At 38.6% G+C, this 12,994-nt stretch overlaps 1 protein-coding gene across 10 annotated transcripts in view; it reads right to left on the bottom strand.

Moving 5' to 3' along the window:
* SIPA1L1 (signal induced proliferation associated 1 like 1) overlaps positions 1 to 12,994 on the bottom strand; it is a 314,212-nt gene that overhangs the window by 11,716 nt on the left and 289,502 nt on the right. For all 10 annotated transcript variants that reach the window (XM_072629234.1, XM_072629230.1, XM_072629229.1 and 7 more), the window contains one exon: positions 6,854 to 7,100. In XM_072629234.1, coding sequence (XP_072485335.1) covers positions 6,854 to 7,100 — 247 coding nt within the window. The remainder of the gene's footprint in view (positions 1 to 6,853; positions 7,101 to 12,994) is intronic.

Genomic DNA, 12,994 nt, shown 5'->3' on the forward strand with positions numbered 1-12,994 from the left:
TGATATGTTCCAAAGGAGCAAAGGTACTCTGGTCTGGCCTCTTCAGGACTCCTCTGAAATGAATGAAAAACACTGTGATCTTGAATTTGACCAAGGTCAAATTCACCCTCATACTTTGGAGAGGGGGAGACTGAGTATGCAGTAAGTAACAGATTTGCCTTCTACAATGCACGGTGTACTCCCAGGTAGAACTGGATGACTTCTCAGAATCCTTCCAACTGTAAGATTCTACAATTCCCACAAATACATCTTTCACAGTGCAACCAGAATAATCATATTGACTAGAACTAGTCATGTCACCACTACGTGAAAAAAATCTTCAATGGTTCCTTACCACCTACCAAATAAAGTCTGAATTCCTTTGCATTTTGGTGCCTTTCACTCCACCTTTCCAGCCACTAATATTACTCCCCTTCCAAACACTATGCTTGGGTCAAAACTAACTACTGTGCCTTCTAGTCAAGCATAGCAGCCACCTACATGAGTGCCTTTGCTTCATCTGCTCACTCTGTTCAGAACATCGTCCTTCTTATTACACCTGACCTTCCCACCTCAACTTACTGAATTTCCAGACATCTTTTAAAAAACAACTTATGTGCTACCTCTTCCTCTAACTGTCCCTATGGGTAATAACTTTCCTTTTTGGACCACACAAAATATTTTGTTGTATAACTGTAATACTTATTTAAAATGATATATTACAGCTATGTTCTCTTATTTCCCTCCCACACTGCAAAACTTTATGCTGACAGAGACCATGTATCTACATTTGGCATCCTCCTCAGTTCAGTGCCTACCACAGTTCTCTGCAGTGTTTATTTAAAGTATTTGCTTGGATGATGAAGCACTGGCAGGGGAATGATGGGCTACTGGTATGGAATGAGGTTTACCTTTCCAAAAAGGGTGAACCTATTAACTTCTGATTAATTTGAAGTTGTACTTACTGATCACCAGGAAGGGTTGTATTGGAAGAAGGGGAAAAAAGAAGAGATAAGGGGTATAACTGGGAATGATGAAATGTAAAAAAAGAGAATATTACTAAGAACATATTGATTAAAATTTTGCTGAATGAATGTGACAACTGCATCATTATCCAAATCCTAGAAGTTCTTGAATCTATTTATATTGCTCTAGATCTGACTCATCCAGGACACCAATGTTAAAGCCATATTGACTGTTGGGAACAAAGACATCTAGGAACCTAATTATGTCTATTCGGTGGTCAATCAGCCCACATCATCCTGATTTGTAGCAAGCAGCAGGGGATTCTAGTGTGGTCTAGGAGCTACCAACTGGCCAGAACCTTTTGATGAGAAAAATATTTATTTGGATGAATGTGTGATCAAAACATCAGTACTCCCTACAAGGTAGGTAGTGAGGTGAGGAGGATGAGGTAAGACAAAGTCCCTGTCTTCACAGAGTTTTTACAGAGATTGCAACCTACCCACTCCTTTTTATCTTGTATAACTTTATATTCCATTGTAATTCCTTCAGGAGGGCCACTTGACTCCTAGAATTCTTCCATTCAATTTCTTGCAGATGTATGGATACCCAGTGGAGCACCTGTGGGATCCTCTCCCCTTTGTCACTGGGCTGACATACCTCTCTCTCTTCAGTAACACATCTCTCTAACGATATTTTTTCCTGTTGATTCTGTGACACAATTCTTCAATGATAAAAATACATGTATGTTCCAGCATACTCATGCCCACCATATGCACTAATTCTTGGGAGATGTAGCACTAATTCAGAGCCATACACAATCACTAGAGGAATATTAATGTTAAAAAGACGGATCTTTGTTGGAGAGAGAAGCTTGGGCTCATCAAAAGCACTGCAGAGTTTTCTCCCAAATGCGGTTCAGATCTACTGAATCAAATACTTTTTCTATCATTCAAAAACAATATGCACAATCAATTGTGCAACTGTGACAATATGGCTTACTTTTGTTGCTCAGTCACCTTTCAGTCACATCCAACTCTCTGTGACCCTATTTGGGATTTTCCAAATATCCCAAAGATACTGGAATGGTCTGCCATTTCCTTCTCTAATGCTTGACAGATGAGGAAATTGAGGCAAAAAGGGTTAAGTGACTTGTCCAAGGTCACAATGCTAGTAAGTGCCAGATTTTAACTCAGGAATGTGAATGTTCCCAACTCCAAATCCAGTGCTCTATATACAACGCCACCTAAGCTGTCTCTATATGGCCTACAACAGAAGATAATTTGTGAAAGATCTTCTCATACTTTTAGATACATATGTTGATTGTTTTCATAAATGTTTCATAGAAACGAAAATGAAGACATGGGTTGGTAATGTACATAGCTGGCATTTATATACCACTTTAAGGATCGCAAAGTACTTTATAAATATTATCTCATTTGATCCTCAGAGTAGCCCTGGAAGGTAGGTGAAATTATTATCCTCATTTTACAGATGAGGAAACTGAAGCAGAGATTAAGTGACTTGCCCAGGGTCACACCTCAAGTATCTGAGGGACAACTTCAACTCAGGTCTTCCTGACTCTATGTCCAGTGCTCAACCCATTGCACCACCCAGTTGCTGGATACTCTTTCCATCTTTCTTTTCTTTAGTGACATCTCTGCCTCTTCTTTTAATACATCAGGAAATGTGAGGCTAAGTGTCAAAACGTGGTGGTTCTAACGATGACAGAGAAAAGAGTTTGTGACAAACTCATAAACGTAAGAACTCTTGCATTTTTCCTGTGTTGTCCTCTTTCTGCTTTCATCCTTAGATGCCTTCCAAATGGCTAGGTCTCTCACCACACAAACTGGTCTTATCAGCCAGACTGATCGTAATTTTAAACCACCCTCCGTTTAACAAATAAATTCATATTTTAGATTGGTGCTGCTTAGGCACCAGCACTGATCCTGAATTGGCGGCCAAGTGATGAGAATGAAACTTTTAATTCGTTAAACAACCAGCATCCCAGCTCCAGATACAAAGAGCCTTTCTTTTTCCTTCTAACACTGTTAATCTAACAGCAACATTATGTACAGGAGAAGATGTTATAAGGAGTCAGTGCAAGTAGGAACTAGATGTGGGGAAAGTGAAAGGCCATTTTCCTTTAGTGATTTTCCTTTAATAGGAGAAGAAAATAAAAGAGGATGAGTCATAAAAAAGGGATAGCTAAGTTTTAAAATTTTTCACATGCATATGGAAAAGAAATGACCATGACTTACAGGTCACTAGCTTTTATTTTTACTTTCAAGGGTTATGTAAATAACTCTGAACCATCCTTGGGTTGAATCTAAAGCCATACACATAGAATCCAAAGTGATAAAATGCCATTTTATAAATACTCAACCATTGTCCAAACCAGTGAAAGAAGCCAAACAAAGCTTCAAATGAACACATTTCCACAGCTATATTTTTAGGGGGCTTTGAAGAAGGAGTTCAATTTCCGTATTTGAGGGTATGAAATTAGCCACTTTGCTGCATTTCAGGGCATGACAGCCAGCACCAAATTATACAGATGGAAAAAACTGAAAAAGAGGGCTAGTAAGGGTCATCTGAGACTGTAGCTCTTGAAATGTTAGTTCCTGAAATAGGGCAGATGCAAGGGCAGGACATACAGTTCTGGGAAATTAGTCTACAGAATGTGATCATGCAAGTAAGACAAAAGGCAGGAAAAAACGATCAGTGCAAATCAATAAGCATCTCTAGAAATACCTGTTTGCAAGGAGTTAAAATGTTTTGTCAATTAAGATAAGCTGGTATAACAGAGTATATTTAGCAGTTGTTTTCTTTTTCAAAGTACGCAAAGAACTGCTTTGAAGTGCAGCTGCTAGTTAATAATGTGCTTAAAATTAGCAAAATTATGAGTAAATGGAAATCAACAAATACTGGGAGATATTAAATACTCAGTTCTATTTAAACTGGCTCTCACCAAGGGCAAGTAGGTAGAACAGACATTTTTCTGCATCACTCAAAATTATCTCCAGGCCCCCAATTTTAGATGCTCCTGAAAAGGAAATGCTGTTCTCTCTATACATCCCCATCCCTATCACCCCTCCCCATCCAACAATATTTTAGTAATATTCATAGCCAACTAGACTTTGGCTTATATAATTAGAATTGGTCAAAGTCTAACCTGATTTGGGAACATGTACTGCATTAATGCCACCTCCTGAATAAATAAGTCATTTCTCAACCCTTCTCCACCTCCTATACCCAATTCTTAGCACCTTTTTCTGTCTTGAAATTATTTTTTATTACTTTGAATATATTTACTTGTGTACATGCTGTGTCTCCTAGGACAGGGGTTCTTAACTTGAGGTGAAATTGTTTTTTAATATTTTGATTTTTAAATATGCTTTTCAAGCATTTAAATTTTTTTTATATTTTCAATATTTAGAACTTGCTTAAAATGTTTTTAAAGTGTTCATTGTAACTACTAAATAAAATATAAATTATAAATTTATGTATTTTATTTTACGTATTTAAAAACTTTTTTCTGAGAAAGGATCTCCAGACTGCCACAGGGGTCTACAGCACAAAAGAGGCAGGAACTTCGACCCTAGTAGAATGCAGGATCTTGGAGGGCAAGGTCTGTTTAGTTATTGAATGCTCACTATGTTCCTTGCACACAACAGGTGCTTCACAGATGTTGGTTGAATTGAGTTAAAATAACCAACCATGCTACTATTTGCCACAAAAGGGAGGGGAGAGGAAGGAGTCAGGTCAGCACAGCCCATCCGCCTTGGTCTGGAGAAGGCACAAAAGCCAGACTTGGTTCATTAACCTTTCGAGTTGAACAGCCCTTCAAAGTGATGATCAAACATCGACACAATCCCCAATGTTAGCAGCCTGAAGGGGAAAAAAAAATCGTGTGCAGCCAGAAAGACTCTGGGCATGTTGTCTCTTAAGGAGCCATGCAGGGCCGTGCAGGCTTGCTTCAGTCCCTGTGGTTTTCACATCAGGCTCTCTCTGCTTGACACTGATCGTGAGGAAATAGCTCAGCATGCGAATATTGCTGGATTTGCTGTGTCTGCCTACTACTCTGAAGTTACCGTGAAGCCAAATGATTTCATATTTATTACGTATGAACTATGTGTGCGGTGTGATACAGCCCACACTGAATAAATCATTTCTCTCCTCTGGGAATGTATGTACTAAAGAAACAGAAAATACACACTTTTTCCCCCAAGAGGAAGAGGATGGAAGAAAAGGAATAAAAAGACAGCAACAGCTCACAATTCTGTAGTTCTAAAAGGGTTACAAAGCATTTTCCTCACAGCAGCACTGAAAGAGAGGAGTGTAAGTGTTACTATTTCAGTTTTACAGAAGAGAATCTTGGGATTCTAAAGGGCTTTTCCTCAGTCCCCTGGATAGCTGTGACAAAGCTAGAATCCAAATCAAGGTACTCTGATGCCAACTGAAGTACACAATTTCTGCACATCTATGCTGTAAAAGGTGAAAGGTAGAGGAGCAAATTTAGCTGGAGAACATTTTCCAAAAGAGATAGTAAACTATGAATGAGGGAAAGAAGATACCATGTTACATGTGCAACTGGAAATCATTTAGAGACCCATGGTATTAGGAGAGAGTACAATTGTGCACACACAGGATGGGAACAAGATTTATGTGGCAAGTAATTTTTAAGTTCCCTTAAAATAAGGCTATGTCTAATGTCTCCCTATGTACTACAATAAACATCAATAAATTCTAATTCATGATGACGTGATTATTGCCAAGGTAGATAGTTCCACAGGTACATGGAGATGAGAGAAGTACCCCAGGACAAACATGAAACTGGAGATATCACCATAACAGGAATGGTCTAAATAGGAAGAAAGCAGTAGAAGAAGAGTTTAGGAATGCCTTATCTATTGATAATGCATTCTTTTTGTAGAGGAATGAGGCCTTGCCCTCTTAAGCAAAGAACAGGACAGAGGTAATGGGGTAAAGTGTATAAATGTGGAGATGGATGTAAATAAAGAAGGAGGACCTAGCAGGGATCAAAGCAGGATACAATACTGCCAAAAAAGCAGAGGAGAAACAGAGGCAAAAGACTGATCTGAGAGAATGAGAAAGTGTAGCAGTTCAAAAGGATGGAAAAAAAATCCAGTTGCTTTTACAAGGAAGAATAAAAGGAGGAAGGGAAGTAGGTATATGGGTCACCATCAGAACATCCAATCACCTGTACAGACTCACCCCTATCTAGCACAATCTATTGAACTTAGTAAAGACTTTATAAATGTTTCCTGAATTGTCAGACAGACAGTGATTTACATTGATGATCCATCATATACAGCCCTTTACGAGAAAAAAAACTATCCTAAATTGAAATCTGGGTAGAGGAGAAGAAGCAAGGAAAGGGAAGGGCTCCTTCTACTCCATGTTCTCCTGGTATGGTACCTGGTATGGTACCATACGATCCAGCGATCCAGCCAGTCACAGCAAATGCAATACAGACTAGAACAAAGTCAAGGACACACTTACAGAGGTGCATCCTAACCATAAGGACTGCTCTGAAATTTCAAATGATGGTCAACATCATTAGTGATAACATTACTATTATTATTAATGTCTGGAAGAGAAACAGAAAGATATCAGCTAGAGATGAATCCTTTCCCCCAACTTCACTATTAGACATTGTATTAGTTCTTCCTACTAGACACTGTGTGTAACTTAGCCAGAAACATGCAAGGAAAAGGTACTAGTACAGATGTATGAATGGAATCACATCATTACATCAAGGAAGGGAAAGGTTTTTTTATTTGTTGCTGTTTTTTCATTTTCTAAATTATCTTTGAGTTAAAAATCAGGCCACTTATTGCTACACTGGCCATCATATGAGACAACTGTAACAGCTGGAAAACCCACTTACCATGTAATGACTTCATTCCTAATGTATATGATGGCCTCCGCAAAGGTAGACTCTTTGGGAGAGAGGGATATGTGCTGCTGAAGAGAACATCATTGGGCAAGGCTTGGTCCAGAATCGAGGTCCTTGAGTTGAAGTAGTGCTCTCTTTGACCACTGTAAATACTTTCATCTGACAGTGTTCTATGTAAGGTCCGCCGTGTGGTAGGAGTGGATGGGAAAGGAGACTGTGGAGAGGAAAGCCCATGGAACTGTAAAATAATATCAGCATAAGAGAGAGAGTAAATCGTCTGTTCAGGAACTAGAGTCCACTGATATTCAGGGAAGAGTATGTAGAGGAATGGAACTTGAGGGACTGGGGGTGGGGAAAGAGAGTTAGATCATTAGACTAGAGACAGCTCTAGTTTCTGTCATTTTCAAAATAAACCAACATTTCTCAGCTCAATGTCTCAGGAACTATCCCTTATATATTTCATTACCATCACACACTGGTGTGTCTGCAAGCATTTGGAGAAACATGGTGGTATGAATGCTTCACACATAAGCTTTCTGGGTGATAATCCCTTCCTTCTTACCTCCTCATATTATAATGCATTTGCTGGGCATCAAGACAAAAGGCATCAGCCAGAGAAACACATGCCTTTTTAAAAGAATTCCACAGAACATTATCCATTTAAACAGCCTGCCTTCTCAGAACTTTCTTGTGTTTATATTTTGGACGAAGAAACCTGTTTCCATGAACTTCAAGAAGCAGCCCTCCATGCCTTTAATGTATCTGCTACAAGCTACTGAATTAATATAGAAATTTAATTTAACAAATCTTGGTAAACTAACTCTGAGTAGTTGTCTTTTCTTCAAGCAGATTTCTGTTAGGTTCATCCACTGCTAAGCAACAGAAACTTAACAGCACCTCAATGCTCTTGTGTTCTAAGCAACATGCAATACGACACACTAGATGCAAGTTGACCAACAGTTTCCCATATGTGATCACCCAACCTGTCAAAAAGAATAAAAGAACAGTAGCACCAATGGGGAGGAGGTAGTTCAAGGCATTTCCTGTAGGAGGTTACAATAGGAACCTATGACTCACTGAAGGTGCTGGGATAATAATAAAAGAGACAAATCCATGAGTGATTGCATAAATTCAACAAAAAAAAATTGTGTTTAAGTTGAGTATGTTAAATTGAGTAAAGTCTGAAATATTCGTTTAAGAACAGAAACTGAAAAGGGTAATGTGATCTAAGGCTGTCTTACTAGAGGCATAATACTCAAGATTTAGGAAAGTGATAGCCCCACTGCATTCTGCCCTGGCCAAAATACATCTGAAACACTATATTCAGTTGCAGAGACCCTTCCCCTTTTGGGGAGGGCCCAGATAAACTTCAGTATCTAGAGAGTGACCAGGATGATGAAAGGCCTCAAGATCATGTCATATGAAATTTGGATAAAGGAACTGAGACTATTTAGTTTGAAGAAAGGAAAAATACACAAGAGATATAATAGCTGGCTGCCTTCAAGTATTTGAAAGGTTGTTATGTAGAAGCCCTAGGGATCAGACTTATTCTGAGTGGATCCAATAAGCCTAACTAGAAGCAATGGGTAGAACTTGTGAAGAGGCAGACAAAGACTCATGCCAAGAAAAACTTCCTGGCAGACTCATTTAAAATTGGAATGTGTTGCCTTGAGAGCTAATGGTTCCTCTTCATTTGTCTGTCTACCTTATTATGACATACTACTATCAGCATGCTTATTAAAAAGTTAAACACTGCACATTTTTGGAAGAGTTTGGGAGACAGAAAGTATCATTCCTGGAGTATCTGAGTTCACTTTAAGTTCCAGGAAGGATCCTAAAAAAGGTGACAGGATAACACTCTCCTTCTTTCCACCACCAGTTAAGTGGTGTGGTTGACAGGGCACTGGAGCTAGATTCAGGAAGACCTAAGAGTTCAAATCCAGCCTTAGACACTAATTAGCTGTCTGATGTTGGGCAAGTCACCTAAACTCTGTCTTCCTCATTTTGTCCTCTGTAAAATGGGGATAATAACTGCATCTACCTCACAAAGTTGTTTGAGGATCAAATGAAAAATTATTTGAAAAGCTCTTCACAAACCTTAGAGCATTATAAAAATGTTCTATCATCATCATGATGTCATTCTTATTAGTGTTTGTCCTTAGGGGAAACTAGATCATTTGTAGTCAGGAATATCTAAGTAACTGTGAATGGGCAGGTCAGTCCCACCCAAAGGAGAAGAACATCAAATGCTATAGCGGTCTAATTGAAATGTGAACCGCACTTCATTTAACAGAAAATTATAGAATCCGAGGAATACTGGACTGGGCATGGATCTTAATAATCTTTTGGTCAATTTTCTCATTTTACACAAGGAAACTGAGATTCAGAAAAGTGAAAGTGATTGTTCTGGAGCTCCACAGTAAATGGTGAAACAGGGATGAAGAGTCAAGGTCATCTTACTCCCAGAGGTGAGTGTTCTTGCCATTACAGGGCCATCTTGTATTTAGTGAGCAGCACAGCCATCATTTCCCACCTTCGAAGTCTAGCTTCTGGTTTGTTTGCAGATGTGGCCGATGCCTGAAAAGCCTGCCAAAGCTACCATGGCAGTGTTCATCTCACAGGCTACCCTTATCACATCCACCTGCCCGGGTGTTTTTCAGCTCTCTACAGCTGCGTCACCTCACTGGACCAAAGCTGGCTGTAACCATTTTTCTTAAGAATCCTTCCACCCTCCATTCTTTGTACAGACAGTGAGACATCCAACCCAGCATAGCTTGGCTACCATACTGTAAGCATCAATTTTCTACCTGCTGCCAGAAGTTTGTTCAAGGTGATGGTGCTATATTGAAAGTTTTCAAGAAATCAAGACTAACTTTAACCTCCTCATTTCCCCAACACTTATAAACTGGAAATCACAGTAAGAGTTTCTGCCAGAACAAATTCCATTTTCCTCTGACCCCCCCAAGACAAGATATGAAATAATTATTATCTGGAATATGGTATTTAAATTTTTTTTAATAAGCCTCTTTGTGTTTTGACAAACACAGAAAGGAGCTGCAAGCACTTGCTTTTGCAAAGGTTGCCAGGGAAACCATTTGTACCCTGGGTGATGAGTCTGAACTATTAAGGGCTGGCTTATACAACAGGCTTATAAAGCTGGCTTATAAAGAACCTATATACCTAAAAAGTAATTATGTAAACATTTATAATAATAAATCATTTCTGATAAAATCTTACAACAGCATTTATTCTATGTAAAGACCAATGAAGTTTAGGGAGCAAATTTCAGTTTTTGGTCAAAAATAAAAAAGGAACCCCATACCATCCCAACAATAGGATCAGGGAGACATTAAAAGCATATATTGTGACAACAGCAACTCCCCTTTCATTTTAATCATGACTGAAAGTTTATTTTCAATCACTCCTAGTAGTTACTTTAAAAGGTGCACAGGCTTCAAAGGTGTCCAGGATACCACAAAGGTTAAGAACCTTTGCTCTAAAGTAAGAGATAAAGTCTACTTAAAAATTTCAGGGTAGGTGGTCATTAGGCTTATTAGCTGTGTGACTATAAGCTTCTCAGGTCTCAGTTTATCAGTAAATTGGAGATAATTTTTGCATTACTTCATAGGCTTTGTGGGGGAAAATGATTTCTTAAACCTTCAAGTGTTACATAAATGTAAATTATTATTGCTAGGTTTATTTCCTCTATTATTAGCCTAAACACAGCATCCAAGTGTCCAGTTGATAAAACCTCAGTTCTCACCTTAAGGGAGTGCAAGCATGGTTGAAAGCCTGTATTAGAACTGGAGGAAAAATATATACGACCATGAAGATTTCTTTTGTCATTGTTATATGAGGCATATGACCAAAATGATATCTGTCAGTCAATGGTATCAACAGAATTGCAGAATCACAGACTCGGAGCTGGAAGAGACTGGGAGCAATCAAGACAAGACCTATAGCTGAAGAGGGATTCTGCTTGACAAGTGGTCACCCAGCCTCAGCTCAAAAAATATCAGTGACGGGAGCCCACTACCTCTCCAAGACAGATGGCTCCAATTTTGAATAGATTCAGTTCTTAAGAATTTTTTTTTTAACATTGAACCTAAATTTGGCTCTTTGAAACTTCTACCCTTTGTTCCTAGTTATATCTGTTGGAAAAAAGAACACAACCCCTCCTCTTCCATACAATAACCTTTGAAATACTCAAAGACAGGACTTTTCCTTGCCTCTCTGCCCTTCTTTATCCCTCACACCAAGATTTATCCAAGTCAAACATCCCCAGGTCCTTCAAGTGATCTTTTGCATATAATGGGCTCTGAGTTGCCCATATCATATTATCACGATCATCCTCTGAATAATACCCAGTTTGTCAATGTGCTTCTTAAAATGTGGCATCCAGTACTGAACTCAACACCATAGATGTGACCGGATGTTGACTAGATAACAGAGGGAATAGAGAGTATTCTGGATACTATGTTTCTCAACACTCCTAACATCATATTAGATAAAAAAAAAAAAAATCTGATATTGTATTAGAAACTTAATATTTAATAGCAACACAAACCAATATTGATTAACAACTTTCTACTTATCAATTTCTATGCCTAAAGTGTAATAAATATCTCCCTCAAAATTCTCATAAGCATTTTTCATGGACATTTTCTCACATGATCATAGCTAGTGTGTCTGGTAAGCATGCTGTGTATGCACTCATTCAAGTAATTAAGAAAATGTTTGCTAAGTAGTCATTTTCAGAAGAGTATTTTATATAGTACATGCTATGGGGATATCATAAAAGTTCAGAAGACATTATTCATGACCTCAAGAAAACAAGGACACAACTCATTCATGTATGCTTCTATACAAAAAGAAAAATGAATTTTGATTAAATCAGGGTAAAGTTACTTAAGGAGTCATTGTAATTCAGACTCTTTTAGGGAACTTCCAAAGTAACTGCCTAAAATCAACCTATCTTTTACAATATGGTTCTTTATCAATTTTTTTTGAAAGTTCAGAAAACATAAGAAGGATTTCATGATGACCTGATTTGGGGAAATTCAAGGAGAGAGGAGTGTCAAAGATTATTCCAGTCTTATAAAGCAGGATCTGTGATGATTAAATAAAAAAAGAAAAATTGACAGAATCTTCTAGTATTTAAGAAGCTGTCTTTTAACACTTCTGAAACAGTGATGCGAAGATCATCAGACTGACAGTCAATTCATGCTTCACCTTATATTTCACTTTCACATCCAACTAATGGCCAAATTTCGCCTTTTCTATCTCTCCAGTGTTTCATGTCTCTCGCCTTCTCTCCACTTACACATACAGCCAGCGCTAGTTTAATCCCTCATCACCTCTCACCTAAACTAGTGCAACAGCCTCCTAATTGGTCTCCCTGCTTCAAGTCTCTTCAACCTATTATCCAAAGTGATTTTCCTAAAGCTTAGATCTAACCATGTGACTTCCCTACTCAATAAACTTCAATGGTTCCTTATTGCCCCTAGGATAAATTATACATTTCTTGGTTAAATTTTAAGGCCCTTTACAACTTATTACTAACTTTCCAATCTGAAAATACATTCCTCCCCTTCTTACACTCTGTGGTTCACCCCAAGGGGACTTTTTGCTATTCCTCCCCAGATACTTCATCTTCTATCTCCTCGTCCTTAACAATGGCTATTCCCTGTGTCTCTAATGTACTTTTATCTCCTCTCTGCCTCTTAGAATTCTTTATTTCTACTGGCTCCTTCCCTGAAGTCTACAAACACATGAAAGTCTCTCCCAGACTCAACAACCTGTCTTGATCCACATCCCTATGGGACAAGATCTTGCCCAAATGGGTCTTCCCTTTTTTGGCTAAAATCTAAGAGAAATTGTCTGTCTACACTAGGTGCCCACATTTCTTCTCCTCTCACTGTCCTCTAAACCCCCTGTAAGTCTAGCTTCTGACCTTTATCAATTAAATGAAACTTCTCCCTTCTAAGATCAGCCTTTTCTGAAGCCTCATGTTCTGTGAGTTCTCTGCAATCTTTGACACTGCTGACTGCCAGCTTCTTCTGGACACTCTTTCATGACTGCTCTCTCCTGGTTCACCATCTACCTGTATGATTACTCCTCCTCAGTCTCCTT

Source organism: Notamacropus eugenii, chromosome 1, assembly GCF_028372415.1.
Source record: "Notamacropus eugenii isolate mMacEug1 chromosome 1, mMacEug1.pri_v2, whole genome shotgun sequence".
Classification (NCBI taxonomy): domain Eukaryota; kingdom Metazoa; phylum Chordata; class Mammalia; order Diprotodontia; family Macropodidae; genus Notamacropus; species Notamacropus eugenii.